The 25,024-nt window shown below is 42.1% G+C and overlaps 1 protein-coding gene across 2 annotated transcripts in view; it reads left to right on the top strand.

Moving 5' to 3' along the window:
- Positions 1–24,971, top strand: part of LOC119379343 (uncharacterized) — an 89,450-nt gene extending 64,479 nt beyond the window's left edge. For both annotated transcript variants that reach the window (XM_037648626.2, XM_037648627.2), the window contains 5 exons: positions 9,457–10,169; positions 18,558–18,673; positions 22,124–22,271; positions 22,353–22,416; positions 23,569–24,971. In XM_037648626.2, coding sequence (XP_037504554.1) covers positions 9,457–10,169; positions 18,558–18,673; positions 22,124–22,271; positions 22,353–22,416; positions 23,569–23,579 — 1,052 coding nt within the window. In that variant the 3' untranslated portion in view covers positions 23,580–24,971. The remainder of the gene's footprint in view (positions 1–9,456; positions 10,170–18,557; positions 18,674–22,123; positions 22,272–22,352; positions 22,417–23,568) is intronic.
- Positions 24,972–25,024: the final 53 nt, after the last annotated feature.

Genomic DNA, 25,024 nt, shown 5'->3' with positions numbered 1-25,024 from the left:
TTCTCTACCTCGTTGATTGTGGCAGTGTGTGAAAGTTCAAGTACTGTGTGTGCAGTGAATTGCCGAATGTAGAGAGCAGTAAGATTTGTTGTTGTTGTGTTCTCCGATTGCTGAGCCCTCACGTATGTTGCACTCAATTGTGCATAAGGTCTGACTATATTTCTCTGTATTCAACAGTGATCCATTTGTACTGATATAGTGTTAATGCGGGCTTGTAGGTACATACTACACTTCTGAAAACAGTGCTAGGACTGGACACAGTAAGAAGTGACATACTAAGCACTGACTAACAACAACGAGTTTATTTTGCCGTAGCAGAATATATACCCTCGCAAAAACAAGTACAATTAAAATGATATCAAGACAAGCACTCCTCTTACGGCACATGCGGGAAGATTATAGTCAGTGGTCAAGATATTCATGCTCATTTTTTAGCAAGGCTACGGAAGCCATGCTCACAGATGAGTCACTGCGCATGTAAATCACGTGGGCTTCGAAGATCTCTCTTGTGCATTGATTCTTGTATCTTTTCAAAACCTTTGTTTGGTCAAAGTGTGGCATGTAACCTGTGGTGTTGTTGTTTTGGGGCTTACTTGCTTTCTTTTGCCATTGCTGTTAATCGGCCTTTACCTACCGCGGCACGCACGGCCTTGCTATATACTCTTAGCCGTACGCGCCGACCGCCACCGCGGGTTCGAGCACTGCGAGCTTCATGCAGAGTGCCGCGTCCTTGCTTGTCTCGCGCCATGTACTCTTCGCACTGCTGTGCACGAGAACCCGGCCGATCACCGCGAAGGGATGGCGAGCCCTCGCGCGCAGCGAGGGCGACCCTAGGCAACACTCTCCAAATTAGTGATTTATTACTAGGATTTTAGTACAAAGAGACAACTGTTTTACACCTGAACCAATCGTAAATGACATAATTACACATGTCACCAATTAGCTAATACAAGTTACAAACTATATCAATTAGTGGCCGCGAATGGCTCACCTATAAAACCAACAAACAAAGAACATGTTTGGAGAGCTGACCTACCCTTCGGCCAGCGCTCCCGCGATCTCGCACCCCAGAGCAGAAGAAGCAGAACAGACAGGGGAACACTTGAGAGAAACATACGGTGCACGATCGTGAGGTGCTGCCTCGGTACTTTGAGACCGCGGAAGGGAGCGTGCGCCGTAACGCAACGCCGTAACCACCAGCCGGCGACGAAGAACAAAGAACAAAGGATCGCCGCCGGCCGGAAAGGCCAAAACGTATGCGCACCCTCCGATATCCCGAAGTGGTCTCCCCGAACCCCTTCTCGCGCCGCCGCTCCTCAGGCGAGTGCGAACAAGGCTCGAATCCTGTCAAAGTTAGGCCAGTGCGACACTGTGTTTAACATTTTAGGGGCAGGGTGGCAGCGAAGTGACGGCATTTTATGACCAGTTGGGAGGAGAGAGACACGATAATTCACCAAGGGAAGATGGCGTCGAGCAACTGGTGCGGACGCCTGAATTCCCACAATCCACACTCTGCACAATGCAGAGCAAGATTACTGCCCGTTCCATTCATCATGATGCATGCATGTTCTCACAGTCGATCATTTAGGACATGACCCGTTTGCTCGGTGTATGACTTACCACAAGATAGCGGTATGTCATACACTACTTCCGATCGGCATTCAACGAAACGTCTTGCTCCAAAAAGCACACACGACATTCCATTGAATGCCGATCAGAAGTAGTGTATGACATACCGCTATCTTGTGGAAAGTCATGCACCGGGCAAACGGGTCGTGTCCTAAACGATCGACTGTGAGAACATGCATGCACCATGATGAATGGAACGCGGGCAGTAATCTTGCTCTGCATTGTGCAGAGTGTGGTTGCATGCCACACTCTGACCAAAGAAAGGTTTTGAAAAGTTACAAGAATCAATGCACCAGAGTGATCTTCGAAGCTCACGTGATTCACATGCACAATGACTCATCTGTGAGCATGGCTTCCGTAGCCTTGCTGAAAAAAGAGCGTGAATATCTTGACCACTGACTATAATCTTCGCGCATGTGCCGTAAGAGGAGTGCTTGTCTTCATATCGTTTTAATTGTACTTGTTTTTGCGAGGGTATATATTCTGCTATGGCGAAATAAACTCGTGGTTAGTCAGCGCTTAGTCTGTCACTTCGTACTGTGTCCAGTCCTAGCACTGTTTTCAGAAGTGCATCCATTTGTACACATTACTGATATGTCCTGTTTGAGTCAGTGTGTTTAACTTGTTCGTCATTAGAGATGGTTTGGTAGTAAAAAAGGAAGTTAACTACCACTGATTAGTCTTGTCTGTCACCCTGACTGCTAGCAGCATTCTAGCATTCAGCAGCACTGTCTTGCATTCTACTGACACCTGAAAAGCAGTTAACAGTTGAAGGAGGTGGATTGTGGGATAAAAAGACAAGGAGACAGTATAGCAACGAGGATGGCAACCGTTCACATATATAGAATAAAATGGCAGTGCAAACTTCACTGATGGGAAAGTACGTGGCTCATAGAACACAAAAGGAATACACATATGCACAGCGAGCTACCTCTTCCTTTATATTCATTCCTGGGTTGTTCCTACACTTATTTAACGCTGTATTCACACGATGGACCAAATCACAATTTGAGCTCGCGGATTGCGTACTACGTCACCATACGCCATGGTCCCGCTTCGATCCGCGCAGAGCGATTCGTGAAACAACAGAGGCCCAAATCACAGTTCGGATCCTTGGGGAGAAATGCCGAAATCCTTCCTTGTAGTGTGAATTCTCCCCTCTCGTGTGAATGCTGGCTGTGGAGGGATCCGAATCACGTCGCATGTCACGTGACTGATTCGTCCGTGATCATGTTCATCGTGTGAATACAGCTTAATCGATTTCTTTTTTGTTATTTTCATTCGGAGGACCAACAATTATTCTACAATTTAGTGAATCTCAATGTATGTTGAGACCAATATTTCTTGAAATAAAATGAAATCATGGTACAGTGACTACTATAAGTGGCTTTACTATCGTAAGGAAACAGCTGACATTGTGATAAGGAATTGACTTTGCTGTTACATTTTCTACAAGAATAAATAAAGCCAGCATGGGTATCTGAAAAATGCTGCTAGCAACTAATATTAGTGAGCTAGCCAACTTGTTTGTTAAAGTGGCCTGAAAGACGTTTTTTTTTTTCTACAGTTAATAAACCTACTTACTTGCAAACAGTGTTGCCATAAACATCCGAGTCGGACATTATTCTTGTACTCGCAGCGTAGAGCTTGGAGTTTCAGTAAATAACCAGTACTCTTATCTCCAACTTCCCAGAATAGTTGCCAGTTTTCATATATATGACAAGTCAGTGCCTCCAACAGAGCCAAACACTGCAAAATCCTACTACTAGCTGGCAGTGGCACTGTTTAGTGGGGCAAAAAGCTGCTAATATACAGATTGGCAGTGGCACTGGGGTTTGCAGAATGCAATCCTGAGCTTATTATGGTCGCAGGGTTCAGTGCAATAATCAACGTAAGACAACAGGCATTGTACCATCCAGTTATGGTATCTCAGCTTCGAGCATTGTAGGAAGGATTAACAGAAAGGGTGTCATGACGAATTTGATTGCTGCTAACTTTGCTCATACAGTATGCATTAAAGACTTGTCGAAAGATGCATGGAGAAGTTCTCTACATGCTCCGCACCTTTCACAAAAGGTGGGGCAGGATCTCTAAAATGCTATGATATTAGCACTGCTTTTATGGTATAATTTGCAAATCTGGAGTGCCTCAGAGTGTAACAACGGCGCAGTAAGTAAGTGCATAGCATAGCACATGGGCGCTTCTGCTTTTTCTGATGTATGACTATGTAAAGAAAAAAGAAAAGGAATTTCATTGCATGATTCACCATGTGCTTCCAGCTGTATCCAAACCTTAGTATAATCAGTTATTGGCAGCCTCTCCAGCAGTGGGGTTGTTGTGTAGTACATGGTTCAGTGACTCTATTATGTATTTTACAGGTGCATTTCTGAACTATTGTTTTTAATGTGTGTCAAGTTGTTGGTTATTCGATTTCTGCTTTTGTCATGACCGTTGTGCCTCTTGTTAAAGTTTTACCATGTCATCCTGTTGTGTCTACATATTATAGACCATTTCCTAATCCAGCACGTCTGATGCTATATAATATGTGGTGCCTGAGTAGCCTCTCATTCTTTCAAAGGATGCAGTATGTTTCCTTCTGACATACGGTATCCATTCTTTTTTTATTTGATTGAAGGAGCAATGCAAACATTTTTTGAGTAATATCAGTTACATGGAGGCAGAAATATCTGGAACAGCTCATGTGGTATCACTCTCTGGGCACTAACGCCTGCTCTGTTTGCAAGCAGAGCCACCCAATATTCTTTTCTTGCCTTGGAAGATCCTTGTTGTACCTGCTGTAATGGGCACACCAAGTTCTTTAGCATTAAAATGCTTCTGACTTCATCTGGTAGCACTGTCTTTGCTCATCTTCTCTGGCATTCTTCAGTGCTTGCTGAAGCTTTCCACAATTATCTTCATCTTTGTACAGTCACTATGGTCTGTCCAGAACCTTTCCATTATGTGAGTATGTTATCTTGTTCTGTGGAACTGCATGCTGTTATTCAAGTGTTGTTTGCACTTTGCAGCATGTGAAGTTGATGGTGCATGTGTACTGTTATTCATGCACTTGTTTTCTTTTTACTTGGTTTGTATTCTAACTCTATTTCACTTCGTGATCATTTTTAATTCTGGTGGTTCTTGGTTTGCAGTTTTCCAAAACAAACCTGCAAGTGTTTGTGTGGTCAGCAAACATACTGAATGAATGCGTATGAATATTGTGAATGAAAATGCATACGAAAAACAATATCTTGAGTTTACTAGGAACATGAATATGAAATGAAATGCCCTGTTGATGCAAAACAATTATTAGTGCAGATGCACTAATTTGGACATAAATTGATGAGGACCCGTGCTAACTTAGCTTCTTTGTTCAGAAAAGTGTGATGTTGTAAAGTCTAATTTCAGTGAAAGAAACAAGGACACTTAGAAGTCAGTCATAAAAGTCTTCCTTTCTATTTATTTACATATACTACACATTACAATGAATTGAACATATGTATTTTTGTTGCACTATGTTTTGGTTTTTCATGCTTGGTTTATTGAGAATATTTATAATATTAGATTTGTGAGTTATATATATAGTTTCTATACCTCTTTTTTGTTTTGGGTTCATACTATGTCATCAAGTAAGGGCAGGTTTTATTTTTTGTATGAGTTCTGGGTCTTTTGCTAGCTTTCATTCTGTTGGCGTTCACCTTGTTGAATCAGTTTGTATAAATTATCAGTGACTAGATATTGTTATGAGCAGTTTTCTTGGAGGAATCAAAGGATGTAATGATCACCGAAATAGTATGTGCAATTTAGGCATATAGTCTATTTGTATATATTCTTTGTAAAGAGTGGCTTACGTTTCACCTACTTGTCGCCCTGTTGCACATTGGTGGAGGTGCAGAGTACTGTTGTCAGACAACAAAGCTTCGAAGCGATTGTCGCTACGGCACAACCACCATGGCAAGCCAGCTGGCATCTGCTTCCGCCTTGGTGAGGTGCAGGGGCGTAGCCAGGGGGTGGGGGGTTGGGTTGGGGGTGTTGAATTTCCCTCGAAATTTTTCGATTTTGCATGTGTATATATACACGCACACATACAAACGCACGCACGAACATGCAAAACAGATGGTTGAACCCCCCCCGAAAAATATTTCTGGCTACGCCTCTGGTGAGGTGTCCTGGCGATTATTGTCTTCAATTCCTCCTAGGAAATGGCTTGTAACATTTTGCATTAACAGCCATTAATGCATGCTGTACAGAGATGTGCTAGCTGCATTCTTTTAAACATAAAGTGAAGGTAAAAAGTGGATCCAGCAAAAGAAGCTAAAAAGTAGAACCCTACATGGCACTTCAGCTACAGTGGTTTGCAAAATTTTGATGTGATTGGTAGGACTGGATAACATCAAGCACCTGAAGGACCACCGGGGGAATGGGCTGGAGGGTGTTTTAGCGGATTATGGCAGCTAGTGGGACATGGTAACAGAGAAGGCAATTCTTTATGTGACGATTTGACATGGGTCGTTTGCTGCTGCCGTGCCTTCTATTGTTGGTATGAGAATACGGCATGAGAGGAAACGTAAGCACACACTTGCTGTAATAGGAGGCAGCTATGTATGGCAGTACAACGTAAACCACTTAAAGAAAGGAGAATAAAGGACTTTTGGCCAAATATCTGTCTGTGCTGTGGTGGATGTTTCGGACCACCGACTGTGCCTTGATCCTGTTAGGCTATGAAAGATCTGTAGAATTATTTGTGCTCGTTTGGATCTTGGAGCATATGAAGCTGGACACGAGCTGAACCTGCACGAATATGTGTCACTATAACGAACTGCACATCACATTGCACTAAATCACTATTCATTTAAGCCATGGCTGTAAGTGCATTACATATTATTTGTTAATTTTATGTTCACGTGTAATATTATTTTTAAAAAGATCTTCTTGATGCACCGAAATTCTGTGCTTTTCTTATATGCCTGGCCACATTACAGCGATCTCATAAGTGCTATAGCATGCCAAGGGGTTCAAGTGGTTATAGCATACACAGTGATAGGTAATCCTTACGTCTTCCAACCTGCCTTTGTGGCTAGATTTTATAGAGGCACTGTTAACGTTTTGATTCGCCAAAAAACTCTAGCAGCATAGCATAAAAAAACCTTGGTTTGGAGTGGGAATCGAACCAACTGTAGAATCCTGAGCAAGCGCCCCTTCCCCTTTTTGAGAGATTTGAAATATACGTTAATGACCGAGCAAGAACCCCCCCCCCCTTTCTTTTTCCGCCATTTTTTTGTGTTTCAACCCATTTTTCGCTACTGAATTGTGCAGCAGCAGTTCTTAGGAATTCAAGTTCTGAGAGTCTTCAGATATGTGCATGATTTCTTAGTACTTCTACAATGTGTTGTCTAGGGGTTGCATGCTGAGTCGTTATAAGTTGTCGAAAAATTTGAAGAACGCCTTTTTCCCCGTGTCATAACACATGATATTTCACACGATGATTCCCTACAATGCAGCAAAAACAGTGAATGGATGGGTGTGCATTCTTCTTAGAGGCTCTTCCGTCGCCATCTTGAATTTTTATCCTCGACCGAGCAAGGGTGTTCTACCACAGAGCCACGCCAGTGCTTGACACTGCTTTGTAAAATAACCCCTATGCATGTGTCATGTAGTGCGAGGTGGGAAAGAAAAGTGAGGGTGAGGACGAGTGATGTGAAGGTGATAAGGAAGGAAAGGAGGAGGTGAGAGGGACAGGAACGGCTATGCGGCGCAGAAAGTGGGTATGTGCCAAGCAGCTGCTATCATAGCTTAGCCATGCATAGTACGGTATAGCAAGGGGGTGGGAAGTGAGGAGTGATGTGAGGGTGAGGAGGAATAAAAGAGGAGGGGGCCACAGAAAGCGGGTTTGCACCACCGAAACAAAGACAGGTGAAAGAAAAAGATGAAGAAGAAAGAAGTCAATCTGCATTCGCCAGGTGGTGGCACTTGTTTGCTAATCCAAGTTAAGCCCACATTTTCTAAGGGAGGCCACCCAGCCCCGTTGTTCCTTAGGCCTGACACAGCTAGTGCAAAGCTTCCCTAATTTTTTATTTTTTTTGTGGAAACTTTCGATAATGAGTTGACTGGAGACCCTGACTGAAGTATTTGTCTGCGCTACAAGATAAGCAAACAAAAAAGCAAAGTAAAATGGATACTGATGTCATGGTTGTCATGTCTGATGTCATGGCAGATTGTAAAAGCACATTTAAAGATACAGCAGCAACTTGAATCTAGTGCCCTTTATTCCTGTAACTTTGCCCCTTGAATTTTATTAAATGTAACTTTAACCCTTGAATTTTATTCGACCTCCTCATGAGGAGGTCGAAATCGGGTGATTTTCAGAGAGTTGGTTATTGAGAATATTTTTATTTTCTACAAAACACTCCAAAACTTAATTTTTAATTTTCTGGATAGTTGCATGAATAAAATTAACAGCATGGGATCTGTGAGGTGTAATGTATTTAATTGTAATAGACAAGCAAGAGCTAGAAATGTGTTCCACTTGGGAAGGGTTTTACAGCTTGCATTCATTGCATCCTTATTTGCAGTAAATTAGCGATCCTTTCACATTTATTTTTCCTCGGGCATATAGGCACTGGAAAAAGGATTTTTTAATTGCCTAAGGCCGAGAAAAACCATTGAAGCAGCACATTAGAAAGCAAATTATTTTCATGCATTAGCTATGAGTCGTCTTTCTTCTTGTAGCAAATGTCCAGGTTGCGCAGTCTCATTTTTGGCAACCTACTTTTGCAATAATGTGGTGCTATTATGTGATAGTGACAAAAGCGCCCTGGTCTGATCACCTTCGTTCCGTTATTATTAGAGCTCATTGATAGTTTTTCTGAGCTGAGTAGTGACATGGTGATGATAACAGTCATTGTTCAGAGTTGTTGATTGTGCCTCAAATGAACCGTGACCATGATTCTCATACGACTCAGATCACTGTGTCACGGTACTCTGTTAATGGTTGGCTACACTTTGCATTTTCTGGATGCCAGCTTTTCAGTGAAGAAATTATGCTTAAAGCATTCATAGCTTTATGATTGCTTTCTACAGAAAACACCTTTATAACAACAAAATACAGAAGGTTTTATGCTGATACATGTGATAGTATTAAATTGTAAAATAAAATTTTACTTTTGTTAAATGCTTAGTCATAGAATGGCTGTGTGTTTTACTTGCTAATTGATAGCTTTTGCTTGAATAAAACTTCATAAACACATTTTTTATTCAATTGCACTTGCATGGCTTTTGTTTATTTGACAGTTAATCGATCAGTGTACAGTGGTAATGAGTCGTTTTTTAAAAATGAACGGATGTGCTGATATTTATAAAACAGTGGTTCCGCCTGCATGTTATCTGCATGGCTGTGAATGCACTAGCAAGTGAACACTGTTGAGTTTTCTTAAGTTTGGTACAGAGCTGGTGTTTAGTGCTGTGTTGCTTGGTGTGGATTCTGCATGTCATTTCAATAAAATTGGAGCAAGTATTGTGTTGAGTCTCTAGGCAAATATTTGTGCTGATTACTCGTCTCTTGACCTGTCCTTGCTTAATATCCAGCCTTAGAGCTTTGCCAGGGGCCATATTTCATAACAGTTCTTTTAATTGTGCTAATTTTTGATCACTCATGCTAAATGGCTGATCTCAGCAAAAACAATATGGCAGCTTCATGAACTGGCGACAAAAGTTGATACCACCGAGTCTGAAAGTGAATCGTTAAAAAATCTGGCACAAGAGGCACAACTGTTAGCTACGATTGGCTTCCTTTCATGTAAATTTCAACTGCTCTTGCATGTTCTATTGCAGCTCCAGTGCATCATTCCAGTCCACCATCTGCAATCAGCTCCAAGATTATTGAAGCGATGGAGCAAAACCAAAAGACTCGATCTTTTGCTGCCACCGCAAAGTTGGCGCGAACCAGCAGCCTTTTGCTTAGCAGTGCTAGCAGAGGAAGCTCTGACAGCATTTTGGAGCCAGCTAATCGAGAGTTTCTAGAGCGACAGGGCATCGAAGACAAAATGCCTGGCCACAAGAGGCTTGTCTTGGGGCACCAGACTTTCAGCTTTGATCTTGAATCGGGCCTTATGCTTCTCACATCTGAACGCCGTCGCATGCGGTGGCGTTGGCGGCGTGCTGTGCGCATCATCCTTGACAAGAGACAGAGTGCACATGTGGTCCCATTAGGCAAAATGCGAGGGGACTATGAGCACCCCTTGGCAAGCGTGGATGGCCCATCTGCTGACTCAGGGCTCGGAGAGCTGATCAGTGTTAATGGTGGCAGTGTGGACTCTACTTCATGTGACCCCTATGCTGCTAGCAACAATGGCCACAAAAACTTGTCTGAAAGGGAGCAAGTGTCAGTTGCTCCCAATGATGAAGGGGATCTTGACAGTGTGCCCACAGAGCGTCACAAGAGGCCACTACTCTACAGGCAGTCAACCATAACGGAGGAAGTTGCTTCGAGCCAGCCAGGAAATCTCTTGGATTCGAGCAATCAAGATGGTAGCGAGGAATCGGGGGTAAGTTGACAGGCTTATAATTGTTTTGACTAAATTTTAGACCTTCTCCATGTTGATAAACAATGGTAGGCACCGTCAATATATTTAGACACTTGTAGTGACGTTGCGGCGTTTAGGCTACGCTTACCCTCGCCCTCTGTGGTCATGTGACAAGTGGCGCAGCTGCTGCAAAAGCTACCTCCAAGCACCACATGTTGGGGCACCTCCAGCATGTTCACAAGCGGCAGCTGCAACAGAGGAAGTTGTAGTGGCTCTAAGGAGGACTCTGAATTTAACATATAAAAACTTTGCGGACGTGCAACTCTGACCAACTCTGAGAACAATATTCAAACACCAGGCATTCTAATGCCATGAATGTCACTGATTTGTGAAATATCATCGATGTTGCTGTAGTCTAGGTCGCACATGTGCAATTTAATTTGTAAGCTAATGCAAAAACAACTCACCTAGCCCAGCAAGACGCATTAAGTGTGATCTGAAAATGCACAGAAAAAAAAACTGAGTTATGAACGAGTCCCTAATTGTTAGGGTAAATCCTCACATATAAACAAATTTTCCAGGTTAGTTACTCACGCAAATAAGACGGGAAAACTCCGGCAACACCTTCCTCTATGTAAATACAGCTGCGATAACACATTAAACAATTATTATGTGCCATGGACAAGGCTTATACATACCTGTCAGGCCCACTAAGCACAGGTCGCAGCTGTCCCCATACGCTCAAGTTGTGACCACGAAGGCGTACAGCCCAAAACAGACTTGGCACATTTCACACGTGCAATTTGTCTTGGAGCCTTGCAGGCATGGAAATCTCTTAAAGCATATCGCAGCTAGAACAGTCGTGTCCAAGACACTTGTGTCAGATGTGTCATAGCAGCCACATACAGTTTAGAAAAGCATCGTAGAAATCCTCCTTTTGTTCACAGCTGCGTGGATGAACAGAGCCACAACTTTAGTTCATGTGATGGCAACAAAATTCTTCTGACGTGTCTAAGGCTTCTGCAGTTTAAGGAGCAGTGGCAACCATGATGGATTCTCTGCATATGGCAGAGTGCCAGGCTATCCACCCCGCCACCATGATGTACGGGCTCTGAGGTAAATGTGGCGACTATGGCTCCACACAAAAATTATGCCAAGAAATTTGGTGCGGGACATTACAATAACAAGCTTTTGACACAGCTAATAATTTTTGTTAAGTACTAACAGGTTGCACCAACAGCTCAATTTTTGCCACATAACCGATGAGTTGACGTCGGAGACAAGTTCTCGCGTTTCACAGCTGCAGGCAGTTGCAGCAATTGCAACAGGAAACCTACAAAAACTTATTCCACTTTTCTCGTGCCTTTCTGTGCAATTAACTGGTCTGTACACCTTTGTTTCTTCTTTGCACGACAGCTAACCGCATACACCCGCGAGAACAGTAGCAACTGTGGTAGGCATGGCGGTGGTTGTCTACCAAGTGAAACTAAATGCCGGACAACAGCACGACCATATTTTTGGACGTAGATGTGGTGGAGCAGGTCTATAGCTAGTGAGGAGTCAAATCCTGCTATTTAAGCATTTGCAGTAGAAATGGGGCCACTCCTAGACTGTTACATAGAGGGGCCTGTGCAAGCACACATGCATCACCTGTAACCAGAATGCGTAGTGATTAGTGGAAAATAAAAAATATGACAACGAATTATTATTATTGTACAGATATTTGGACAGTACAGCTGTATTCAGAAATACAATAGGTAATTAAAATTTCAACCTTCAAGTGCAATATAGTAGCAAAATGTGCAGACAAATCACAGTAAGTACTAATGCCCAATTCTACATGCAAAAGCAAAATATGACTAAACATTTTTTTTTCTGTACTTTCACAGAAACAGCAGGTATGTATGGTGTCCCCAGCTGCTGTTCAGAGGAAAAAACCTTAAGAAAACCTTAAATTAAGTGAAACAAACAGCTGTTGAGTCATGTTAACAATGCCTAGGAGCCCTGACCACTCACTGTTCAATGACCACTCACTGTTCAACATTGACATGCACAAAGGACATAGCCAGAGAAAACATGTGCTTAACAATGCTTTTTTGTTGTCTTTTTGTGCCTTTGTTCTTTTGTGCATAGAGCAGTGCAACAAACATGTTGAACTGCACTTGTTTGGTCCCGCTGCATGTTGCTTCCAATTTTTGTCAGGGCTTCAGTTCAGAATTACAATGAATAAGTACCACCTTGCCAAGCGTTCATTTAGATTGCCTTTTGTCACTGATAGGATAGCACCTGTAGTGATAAAACTCAAGACAATCTTTACGATTACAACATGTGCATCAAGTGTTACCATCAGAAAGTTCTAAGCTTGGTGTAAAAGTGATAATTTAATCAACAATGCTATTTTCAACTCTGTCCCTCTGAATGTTGATGTACTTCAGACGTAGCTTTCCAAGCTCTGCAGTTCCAGAGAAAAAAAAGAGATAAATTGTCAAATCTTGAAAATCATGTTCAATGACTCTGAGAGGCAAGATCCAGAGGTAAAGTCGAGCAGTTAGCAATTTTGAACCTGCATTCCCGTACAGTGTCTGATGCGAAATGAACCGTGTTTGTTGGGACATCAAAATGCTGGAGTAAAATTTTTTGTTCAGTTTTAGTCGGCAGTACCTTTCTTAAAGGAGTGTTGAAAATTTGTGAATCTCTGTTTTTTGCACTTAATCAGCGGCTACTAACTCGTTAATAGCGGCAATGAAACTCATTTGCCTCAGTGTGAGACGAATGTTTTTGTTTATATGCTCGGATGTTACAACCGGGGGCAGTTTTTATTTCGAAGAGCACTCAGGGGTCCCGTGACGTACTCGGCCTACTCGTGAACAAATACTACAACCGGGGGCAGTTTTTATTTCGAAGAGCACTCAGGGGTCCCGTGACGTACTCGGCCTACTCGTGAACAAATATTACCAGGTGACCGCGAGTACCAGCGACATCACTGGCCACCTCCTGCCATGTTGTCAGTGCTGCTGTTTCGTCTGCTGTGTTGAGTGCTGCGAGTGCTTGTTTCCTTGATTGTCAAACTACGTTGCTTATCTAGTGCGGCGGTTGACGAAGGAGCCGGGAGGATTGGAAAAATCACTCAGAAAAGCTCGATTCACTTCGCGAATCTCGCCGGTGGCTGCGATTTTGTTCTTGTCGTCATCTTCCAACTAAGGTGACGATTTTCATGAGGCTTGGAGTAGCTGCAGTATTAGGCGTGCTGAAACATTTTCACTCTGGTCATTTGTAAAGTAGCAGCTTGAGAAGTGATGAAGGAAGCAGTGAAATCACAACATTGGCACTCTGTCACAGTGTGTGTATGTGTAACATGAAAGTGGCATGATGTATGCTTTACTGATTCGTATTTAGAGTGGGCTACACTGCGTTCTAAAGGCATACCAATCCCACGTAAGCACTTTGGAGCGTCAAAGCAGTTATCTGTCCACTACACAGTACAATCCTGGCTGTAGAGAGCTTTAGTTTGTCTGTAGACTTCCTAATGTTTGCAGATACCCGGTTACTGGAGCCGTTGACGGCAGGAGCAGCAGCAGCAGCGGAGCCGGTAGCAATACACTATAACCTCATTATAACAAAGTCGCATCTGACACAAAAATAACGTCGTTATATCAAAAAATTCGTTATAAAAGGATCATTCATAACACTGTATCTATGACAAACTATTATTCATTTACTTCGTTATAACCAATAATTCGTAATATCCATGTTCGTTATATCGAGGTTAGAGTGTATCTTGTGGCGTTTTGTCCAACTACAATATAATTTTTTCTGTTTTCTCAGTCTTGTCGAAAAGTGGCGTGTTCTTGCCGAAAAAAAAAACAATGAGAATACTATGAGTTGATAATTATCTCACTGCCAATGCTTTACACAGAGTCACTAAGCGGGTAAGTAACTGCAATCTTATATTTGGGGTTCTCTGGTAAGGCTCTGCATCACCAGGTGTCGCTACCAGCGTTGTCCATCTCGTGCACGTCTCTGGTAACCCAACCAGAACTCGAAATGTACGATGACCTCATGGCTTCTTGCTTCAATTTCCGATTTGGCACTTTCACGAACATGAAACTCAATTAAAATACTTTTTACGCTGTATTTGTAGCTGATATTGTACAGATGGCACCTCTGAGTTCCCATCAGTGCGATGTAACAGTTGAATTGTGTTCGAATTATTGTGTCACCACTCCTTTAATCACTTGGCAAAGTCTTTCCTTTTTTTTGTCTGCTTTTTCTCTTGCACCCTTATCTATATTGTACTGTTGCATGACTAGTAGTGAAGAACTTGTCCCAAACATGCAAAGGCAGGGTGAAACACTTTCTTCTTTCTATGCTGCCAGAGTTTTCATGAGAATTCCTAGTAAAACCAGAACACACATTGGGTAGGCCATGTAAGCACAGATACATTGGCAGATGCGGAACAGTCGTCAAAAGGCACCTACACTTGCTCGCACAGTGGTATGACACCGATGCTATTTGGCGTATTTGTTCCAGTGCTGCTTTAACTGCTGTACTCACAAGCCAACCTCACCCTTATCTTTAGTGTTCCTTACCTGTTCAGCTCCTTACCGCATTTCAAGAATAGACCTTGCACTCAGCAGCCCCCTTTAGCCCAACATAAATTCACGAAAAGGGAGCCCTTTTAAAGGGACACTAAAGAGAAAAACGATTTTTCTTGATTAGTAAATTACTATTTCACAATTTAAAAATCACCACGTTTGCCGCGAGAAGACGTGTGGTGAGCGAGAAAATGTGGGTGGCGATGCCACCTTGAAATTCCTGCACCAAACACTGTCACGTCATAGATTTTGACCGCATCCACTAGGGCCTACGTAGTTCCTAATCCTTAAAAATGAAGTACATTGCCCTCTGAGAGGGCCATCGACTTAACATACCAAGTTTGAGAAAATTTAATTGAGCCAATGTCACCAAAATGCGAAAAAAAACACCTCGAAATCCATGATGTCACGTGTGGGAATTTTTAATGCGAAATTTAATAATGAAACTTTGACCTTGATTTTCTCCTCTATTAACCCATTACCACCCAGCGTACTTTACAAAGTACAGTTTATTTTTTTGGAATAGAAAACACACTATCCAATATTCTAATTCTTCTGATTAGCACTTTTAACGCTAAAGGTTGCAGCAAGACACTCCTAATCGAACATATTGACTCAGGTCAATTTTTTCCGTGCTACGAGTTGTTAAACTTTTGGAAAACGAGCGCTCGTCGAACGCATGTGATGACTACTATGTTTTCTCAATTAATTTAGGGTTTCACACTGTATATACTGAAAAAACTGATTGATTGTGCTTCAGAAAGAATATAATTGCGGCGAAGCGCAAGAATCAGCTGTAGTACACAGTTTTGCTCTGAGGGGTAATCAAATGTTGGCGTACTTTTCGTAGTACACTGAGCCTTTGTGAGAGCTTACATGTGCATTGCGTTGTAGGTTGCCTCAGAAATCGAACCAGGCATTTTCTTCAAAAGAATGCCGTTTTTACGGTCATTTGAGACTCCGGAGGCTGCAACAGATGCCGGCAGGGATACCGAAACGGTTGAGGAGGAGGGGGAAGTCGGCTGTGCGAATGAATGCCTTCTGCCTGATGGAACGAAAGAAATCGGGAAGCCTGCTTCTGTTTTGATCCGGGGAACGAGTTTTTTTCGTAAAGGGCAAAGATAATAGCATAGTTGCTATGGTGATAAACTATGACACAGTCGAGCCACTACGCTCTGTAAGCAGACGATCACCAACTCAAAGGAAAAACGTAGTGCCATCATGAAACATAGTCATGCTAGAGAAATATTGGCATGGGAGAGATTCACCTCCACAATCAAGCTGTGTATAACTACAGAATTTTCATTCGTGGGAAAAAGTGATGGAAGGCTCTATTTACACAGATCTTCAACATTGCTGCACTGAATGCATAGAGGAACTGTCAACCTAGTGGAGGTTAGCAGACCGTCTATGCGTCGACTGCTGTCATTCACCTGCATACTTGCAAGACACTACCTGTGCCGTGTACACAATAGAACTATCAAGAGGTCTTCCGTGTCCAGTGTGCCTGCCAGTCCCCTCCATACATATGGGCATTTTGACAAGAAGATTGAAAAATGGTTGAAGTGCACTGTCTGTGATAAATGGAAATGTTGCTGCGAAAATTATGGTGCAGCGCTTTGCATGATGCGTCGCTGCTTCGACAACTTGCATGTGCCAAAACAACTTTGGTATTAGTATGGCAAGGGCCAAGCATTCTTGCTATTCTTGTGCCGAGCCAGCTTGCATTGCTATCGCAAGAGCCCAGCATACTTTCTAAAGTACAGTATCATAACTTCTGAAGGAATAGATGTAACTCTATGCAAATTGCCAAATGTTATTGTCTACTGTAGATAGATAAGTGCGGGAAATTTCAATTAAATTCAATATATAGTTGTTGCTTGGGTTTTACGTAATGGGTTAATAAACCTATGATGGTCAAATTAACGAAGTTAGATTTCTCGTACAATTGATCAATCTAAGCCTTTTCATTGTTTCACTTTAGTGTCCCTAAGGTAGCATTTGAGGTTAACGGCTCCTTATCCAATCGAACATGGCGACGTATGTGCTTGCGTTCAAGAGCACGACGTCCAGAACATAAAAAAAGAAAGCCTCCTAGCAAGGTGCAAGCAATCACATATGTCGTGTTTCACCGAGGCAATATATCACGCCGCATCGATGGAGTTTGACAAATCTGAGAGCTGCAATCTTTAGCATACATCACGGAGCCTCACTCACAGCAAAATGTCACCGTTTTCACTATGTGAAAGTAGCAAGTAGTGAAAACGGAGCAGAGAGAATAGGAGCTGGCCTATTATAAATATTTTTTTCGTGTAGTCAGCCTTCTCTCTTCTTTTAAATCGTCTCAACATTTCCGCAGTTAGACCTCGGTGCGAAAATCTGATGGCAAAAGTGCTAACAATCGCCAAAATAATCGTGTGTATGGTAAGTAGAACACTATACACATATAATTAAAAGAAAGCTGAATTAGAACACATACAAAAGGACGTGATATCCACCACACAGGCAGTTCACTCGCGCACATCCACGCAGTTAACTCGTTTCGCATGCACTGTCCGCTGCTCTTCCGCCGTTGCACACCCAGCATTCTTTGATGGCCGCCAGAGCAGGGCCACACAACAGTAGTCATACAGGGACATTCCAGGAATTCAGCCTCAAGACATTCTTTATCCCTTGAAAGACAGTTTAGCAGTGTGGTTTTGAAGGCCAGTTCGTACATGATGACAAAGTGAAAGGTTCCAGCACATTACTACGCTAGCACAAGAGGAGAAGTGCACGGGACAAAGGCTGGCATTTGCCCTGTGTGCTTCTCTTGTGCTTGCGTTGTAACATGCTGGAACCCTTCACTTTGCCCCTTGAAAACGAAAAAGCTCGCTGCTTTTGCTTTTGGGTAAAAAAGCAAATGTACACCAAAGAAATGACATAGAATTTGAGCGAGCGTGTTACTATGACAGATAAGCTGCATGGTGGCCAGCCGAAAATAAAGTTGAGTAAACGATGGGCAAACTGTCTCTCTAATGTTGGTGGTGCCTGCTTGTAGGAGTGCTAGTCCACAGTTTCATTAACATTTTGTTGTAGAAATGAATTGTATGTCTATGCACAGAAGATTAAAATGTAAAAATGTGCTTAGCCTTGTTCTCATGCCTCACACCTGTTCGGATGAGGGCACCTTTGCAAGGTGCCCTTGAAAAGTCCTAAGGTGGATTTCTGACAGGCCCCCTCGCTTTTCCCACACCTTTATTGAAGCTCTCCCTACTAAAGGTCACCTTTACGTGTAACGAAAGGAGCATTTGGGAATACAGGGGCAAACCTCCAATGCAGCTTAGCTAGCTGGGGCCTCAGCTTTCTTTCCCCTGAGCTACCCGCTAGACCTGCCTGCAGATTGTGAATTGAGACTTTGCACCCTGTGCAGAGACAAGATGAAATATATAATTTTCTCAAATGAGAGGGCTGAGTGGAAATGTATTTGTTTAGGTGCTTTTAACAATGTATCTCCTCTCAGCCCCTTAATCAATTACATGACCTACCTAGTAATAACCCTTGGCATCTTTACATACATGCAATAAGGTGTACTGACTTGCATTTTTAGTCTTGCATGCTGTGCAGAGTGGCTGTAAGTAGTAATACAAGTGCCAACTAGTTCACAAAAAACAAAGTGCTACTGGCTGATCATTCTGATTCTGCCAATTCTTTGTATCAATGTTACTGACTGACAGTGAATCCAAAGGTTCCACAATGCTCTGATGAGATGAACTCTCATGCGTTGGCCTTATGTTGCATCAATGAAACTTGGTCTTTGCTGTTTCTTGTGCAGGAACACACACTTACAGAGCTTTCGGATTTGCATCGAGCCCTACGAGAGTACAAAGCAAAGCACCTGCAGTGTGGGAGCTCGCTTGTTGGTCTGGTGCGAAAAACACAAGAAACAGCGTGAGTTCAACACTGCTGCTTTATCGAGTTCTTGGCGTTTTATTGCTTATTCTAGCTTATTTTTTAAATTATAGCCTTGTAATTTCTTCCTCCATTGCATGTCTGCACTGTTTGAATGAAATCAACATACTCGTATGTAGATAGGCCACCATTGCTCAGACATGCATGGTTTTAGAGAAATCATTGCAATTGCCACACTTAGCCATGATCGTAACAGTACACTTCTATCTAATGAAAAAGAAAACTGACAGCATGCACAATGGTGGCATCAGCTGTTGTTAAGCACAGTCAGCTGCTTTGAGGTCCCTCAAGGCGATACTATGAAGCTCCTTTTCGGCAGGGTGAGGTTTGCAGAATTGCCTGAGGCAGCAGCTGTGCAGGTTTGCCAAACAAGTCATTTATTATAGTTAATGCCAATTTTCAACCTGCTTTTCAAGCTCACCGTACAAAAAATTATAAAATGGCACCATAGCCTCGATATTTTGTTAAAGTAGTCTTGTAGCCTTTTAAGAAGTGCAAGAATTTGCCTGGTTCTGATGTGCCATTCCTTTGGAACTTCAAAAGAGCTTCTTCTTCAGAGCTGCATCCTCTCACTTTATTTTTATACTTTGTTCCAAACATTTTGTCACCAGGTGATTCTTGTTAGTTTCTGACATGTTTTTGTCTTGTTACATTGTGTCCAATAAAAGTCCGGTCCTGTGTCAGGAGTATACTATAGAGGGGAAGCATTACTGCAGGAAGTCCTGATTAGCCTGTCATATGGAAAAGTATGTGCTATGTAGGGGACCATTAGCCATATTTGTATGTTGTTGTGATCTTAAAGGTGTGCTGACACCAGTTTTCGAAGCTGAGTTTACTCCTTTATACAAATCGCCTATGTACAGAGGTGGCAATGAGCAAGTGTGAAGCTAAGTAAATTAGGATAAGATATTTTATTTTGATATTAAAGTCAATTTTCGCATGGCGTACCTACTGACAGTGACACTCGTGAAGTCAGGCTAGAGTGTCAATTCCGGTGACTTCATTCACCAGTATGACTAGTTGTGATGGCGTCAGATACCAAAATGTACAAAATGGCCGCTTGTGCATCGCCAATGGAGAGACACAGTGGAGCAGCCGTGGAAATGTCACGATATCTTGCGCAAGCACGTGACGAGAAGCTCATACCGTGTTGTGATGCCAGGGTACTGTAGGAACTAGCTTTTAAAAACATGTAATTAATTTTTCAAAGCGCACTCACGCTTACCAGTACATTTTCTAGGCTCTTGAGGACTTGGTCTTTCATTTGATGCAAAAAAAAAAAAAAATTTTCATGTCAGCACCCCTGTGAGTCATGATTGTGTCTTGGGTATTGTGGTGATCTCATAGTGGTGGCTGTGGGACAAGTCTAGCAAGTGTACTGACTACCAACTCATCAATCATTTCTGTAGGAGAGGAGAGAGGCTTTAGCAGTCCAGCCACAATGGATAATTACTGAGCAAGGCTAAAGATTAAGACATGTCTGCAGACAAACAAGTGTAGCCCTGTTGTTTTCAGCAAACCTAAGGATACGAAATTTAAGGTTGTGTGGCAGCTCTCAATAATCCTCCCCAGCTATTGATTTCCTGTAGCATGCCGAGCACAAAGTGAAAATGCCAAGCTCACTTTCCTGCATCCTTTGTATTGTGTCTTCTCTTCTATACAAAATATTGTCTTATTGCATAGGACAGATCATGTGAGTGGCACAGGATTGAGAAAAAAAAAGTAATCATGTCAGTGCTGTACCAGATGTGAAAGTAGTGGTGGACCGCATACTACTGTGTGTTTCCACAAGGACTGTCAAGCATTTCTGAAGGCAGTGGGAAATGTGAAATTTTTTGCCAAGATGTTTAGTTCGAGGGAGTGGATGCCGTTAAACACATAGTAATCTGACATTTACAAACATTCCTGAAGCTAGCACTATACTCCATCTCACCACTACCGTTCAGCACTACCAAGGCTACGGGGTGTAAGCAAAGCTACACGTTTGTGAATCAAAATATAGTTCCAGATATAATAACCTTACAATTGGCAGGGTTGAGACATTTGCGCTTGTTTGACACGTGTTACTTAATATCGATGCATGATATGTTTATTCTTCGCATTGATGCTGTGTGCCTTTAATTGCTCTATCAGTAACTGCCGGTAACTGTGACTACAAATCAACATGGCAGCGCCCATGCAGACGCGACCACCCACTTCGATCCAAACTTGCGCTTGCTATTCGCCCACTGCGGTGGCAGCAACAAATAAATGGTGAAATGAGCCATCTCACGCTGAGAACAAAGCATCAGGTACATTTTGTCATTATTTGCGAGATCAGCTGTTTGTTTATCCAAGCCTGCCAAGCCTAATGCACCGGGCATTTGATAGTGGTTCTTGGACTTAGTGCAATATAGTCACGAATACATTGCTGTCGAAGCGTCAGTACATTAAAGCAAACACAAGCGTCACTTTGTAACTTACGGGGCACACAGCACACGATGACGACTTGATAAATTCGAGGCGGAGAGCATCAGCTGCGATGGGTGCAGCCATTTTTTTCGGCAATGCCGTCTGTTCGCATTACTCGCCCTACTTGTGCGCGCAGACGCCAGGGAGCAGACGACGCGACACGGATGAATACATGTGGAGGGGCTAATCGCCCTTCCTATTGGCTAAAGGGCCCTGTAGCCTTCACAGTGCTGAAGGCAACTTCTGAGATGGAGTATAGTTTATACAGTCAACACCTTTATAACAGAGTGCTCGGGATTTTCAAAATACTTCATTATATAGGTCATTTCATTGCAAAGGTCGCATTCTGTTATGCCCACAATGTAAACTGGATGCAAGGAACCCTTCATCATAGAGGTAATTTTGTTGTAGATACGTTCAACTGTACCTGGCCTTGTGTGGTTGAATATATCAGTGTTCTGTGTGTTATTCTTTTACAAGAAACTTTGGAATAGTACTGTGTGCAGAGTTATTACATTGTGTTACACATTTTGGAGATGGGCATTTTGAAAATGATTTTGTGCTCACTAATTCTGTAATAAAGGTAATTCCTTGAGCATTGGCATTATGTGCTGTGAAATAATTTCATCAGCCATTATTGCACATTTTCTGTTGTGTACTGCTCTTAATAATAAGTATGTTTCTAGAAAATTCATTTATGTGTACTGTGGTGTCATAAATTTTGTGGGACTCCTTGCAGATGTCTCGTGTATTCTTTTCACAACATTTAAGCTTTTATTTGGTTCCTGAAAAAAAAAAAAAAAGCTAAATGGTCACTCCCCGTGGTGTTTTAGGAGGCAAAAGTGTAGCTATTACTGCTTCTTGGGCACTTCTTCCATTGAACTTTAGATGGGTTCCGCATGTCTTGTCAAAAGTTGAATTAATACCAGCTGTTGTTGTGGCACCATCGTCATTTTGCTTATTTTTGTCCATGCACAGGCCTGACCTTGAAGCCATTTGGCAGCTACGAGAAGCAATATCACAGGAAGTGAAACGAGCAGATAGCATGCTTTCCTCACATGAGATGGCAGCTTTGCTGTCTCAGCCTTGCACAGACTGTGTGAACTATACTCTGCTGAAGGAAAAGGTACCTTGCAGTGCTGTAATGTCATTTTTGGTTTACTGTAACCACAATCCATGTAACTCTTCTTATATGCCACTTTTGCAGTTGTCTGAGCTCCTGAGCCTGCAGAAAGATTTGTGTTCTCGGATTTCACAGATTCTTGAACAAGGTAAAGGTAGCGATGTTGATAGCTTAGTTTTTGAATGATCATTGTCTCAAGGTGTTAAAATGACTCAAGTACCTTGGGTCTATAGTGGAGGCAGTAGCACTTTTCATAGGTGCAGAATACATATACTTTTACCTTGTTTGCCATTCTGCTTTTGTTGTATCAAATATTCTAGTGCACCACTCAGATATCTTTGTTTAAAGGCTTAACCCCCTTAAGTGTCGATTAAATTACGAAAATTTTTCCAGAATTGCCAAATTTTTTTATGACGTGGAATGCTTCAGTAACATGTTCAAAACAGAAAAAAACTTGCGAAAACGTTTTACGGTTTATAAAAATGTTTTATTCATCATATTTCACACCATCATGTGATACCCAGGCCCGTATCCAGGAATTTTTTTTCGGGAGGGCCCACTTGCTGGAGGCCTTGAAAAACATACTTTTGTTATTTATTTTTGGTAAAGCACTCCCCTCCGTCAGAATTTCGGGAGGGAGGGGCCCTAGACCCTCCCCTTGCCTATGGGCCTGGTAATACCCCATACCTGGGTCATTTGATGGGTATTCCGAAAGAATTTTCTGCAACTCCAGCAAGTATGGGTTCCATTTGACTTCTCGTGGACAATATGTACTATTCCTTGATAGTTCAATACAAAGATGAGGCTACCATCCTTGTGGTAGCGTTCAAAGCACGGCACTGTGCCATGTTCGTTTATAATGCGCGAGAGACGCAAGGCGCGCATTGCGCCGTTTAGTGTGCAGACTCTCATTCAATAAAAGCGCCAATCACTGAACGCGTGCTGCCGTCTGTGTTTTAAATGGGAAAACACCATTTGACGAGCTTGGCTCGTCAAAAGCCTCTTGAAACATTGCTGAAGAGCCATGACGAGCACAGTTCGTCATAAGCAAAAAAGTGACAATTTTTTTATGACGAGCTCAGCTCGTCATAAGCAGTTAAGGGGTTAATGGTTGGCTAGCTGAAAATGCAGCACTCACCTTCTGCATGGTTTTGTAGGCTTCTATAGGACACCATAGCGAGTATTTAGGTACAGTAAACTTCTTAAGACAGCTGAAGAGACTGTAATTGGCTTGTATGATTCGTCATATAAATTAAATCTTGTTATCTCCCTCCCTCCTTTCCCTCTCTGCACTTTTCAGGAGGTGATTAGAGCTCCAAAGGGCACACAACATGGTTGCTGCATTTGTTCATTTCGTTGCCTTTCATTATTTAGTGCAACCTAAGGGAGCAGGTGTTCCATCTCTCTGCTTGTTTTGCCTTTTAGCAAGTTTTTCAAATTTTCACTGACTAGTGGCATAAGCAACTTACATGTTAATGTAATGACGCTGCCCACAGTGTATGTCTTGGCCTAGTCACTTTGTACGACTTACTACAATTCCGTTGTCTCCAGAGGCATCTCAATCGCATGCTGCTTAAAATTTTTAATGATTGTAGTGTGATTATGTCTGCATCTTTCATGTGGTTTGGGCTAGTCAGTATTCCTGCACATGTGCACAAGCTTAGAGATTTCATAGTGCCCAAGCATCAGTGCCTGTTTGTGAATGGATCACTATATTTTAACATTTGCTTGTGATAACATTGCATCTCAGCAGGTGTGATTCATTGGGGCCAGCCACAGCACTAGCATTGTGCATGTTGCTGTAAAGCAAGATATTTTCCACTACAGATATTTATGCTTCCAGTATTTATATTCGTTATGTGCACAACATGTTGTGGCTGTTATATAGTAGGAATGAGCTCATCACTTGTTTCTAGTACCTAGGTATGTCACAGGCTTACATTATAAGTATTCCCAGTGAATTATACTACAATAGTTTTAGCTGTGGTGTGAAAGTCAGAGAAGTATATATGAGAAGCTTTGCTGCAGAGCTTGATGCAAGCACAAATCTGTAGCACTCATGGAACAGTTGTAAGGAGTGCAATGTCTTCTTTCTAAAGTTAAGGCTGTCTTCGGCTTTGATATTTAGAGGACAGGGTATACTGCAAGTGCCGAATTCATGTACATGGTTTTCTTATTGTTGTATCTGTGTAGAATTCTTAGCATTGGTACCATTTTTTTAGGATGTATGTTATATTTTGTGTATAAAACTCAGTTTGATGTCTATATGTAAATGAAGTTTGTGTTGGTTGCAAGCTTTAGAAAGGACTTTGTGTTTTACTGTCATTCCCTGAAGTTTGTTTTACAGTGTTGCATTTAGTTGCACATGCCGTGTAAAAGTATATCACCAATTGCTATGAGGTTTTATGTTTCAAGGTTTATAAGTGTGGTTTTTGTGGAGGCAATAACTGAACTTCTTTTTTATTTTTTTGGTTAAATTTGGCAAATCGTGTTCTTTGTACTTGCCAGTTTCTTCAGCAAGTAAGCATTTCTCGTGCAGGAACCGAGAACAACACCAGCTATGAGGTAGTCCTTTGATGTTCTGCTTTTCCCAATTCCATACATGAGAATTTGATTTGTACAATAACTTACATGCATAATTTACTGCCATGTGATGATGCACAGCTGTTGTTTGCACTGAATAAAATGTGTTAGTTTGTGTAAGTTTCGTTATCTTTTTAGCATGAAATTGGTAAACAAATCCCTTTTTTTTTTTG

The sequence above is a fragment of the Rhipicephalus sanguineus genome, chromosome 1 (assembly GCF_013339695.2).
Source record: "Rhipicephalus sanguineus isolate Rsan-2018 chromosome 1, BIME_Rsan_1.4, whole genome shotgun sequence".
NCBI lineage: Eukaryota > Metazoa > Arthropoda > Arachnida > Ixodida > Ixodidae > Rhipicephalus > Rhipicephalus sanguineus.
This window is presented reverse-complemented; position numbering and strand designations above follow the sequence as displayed.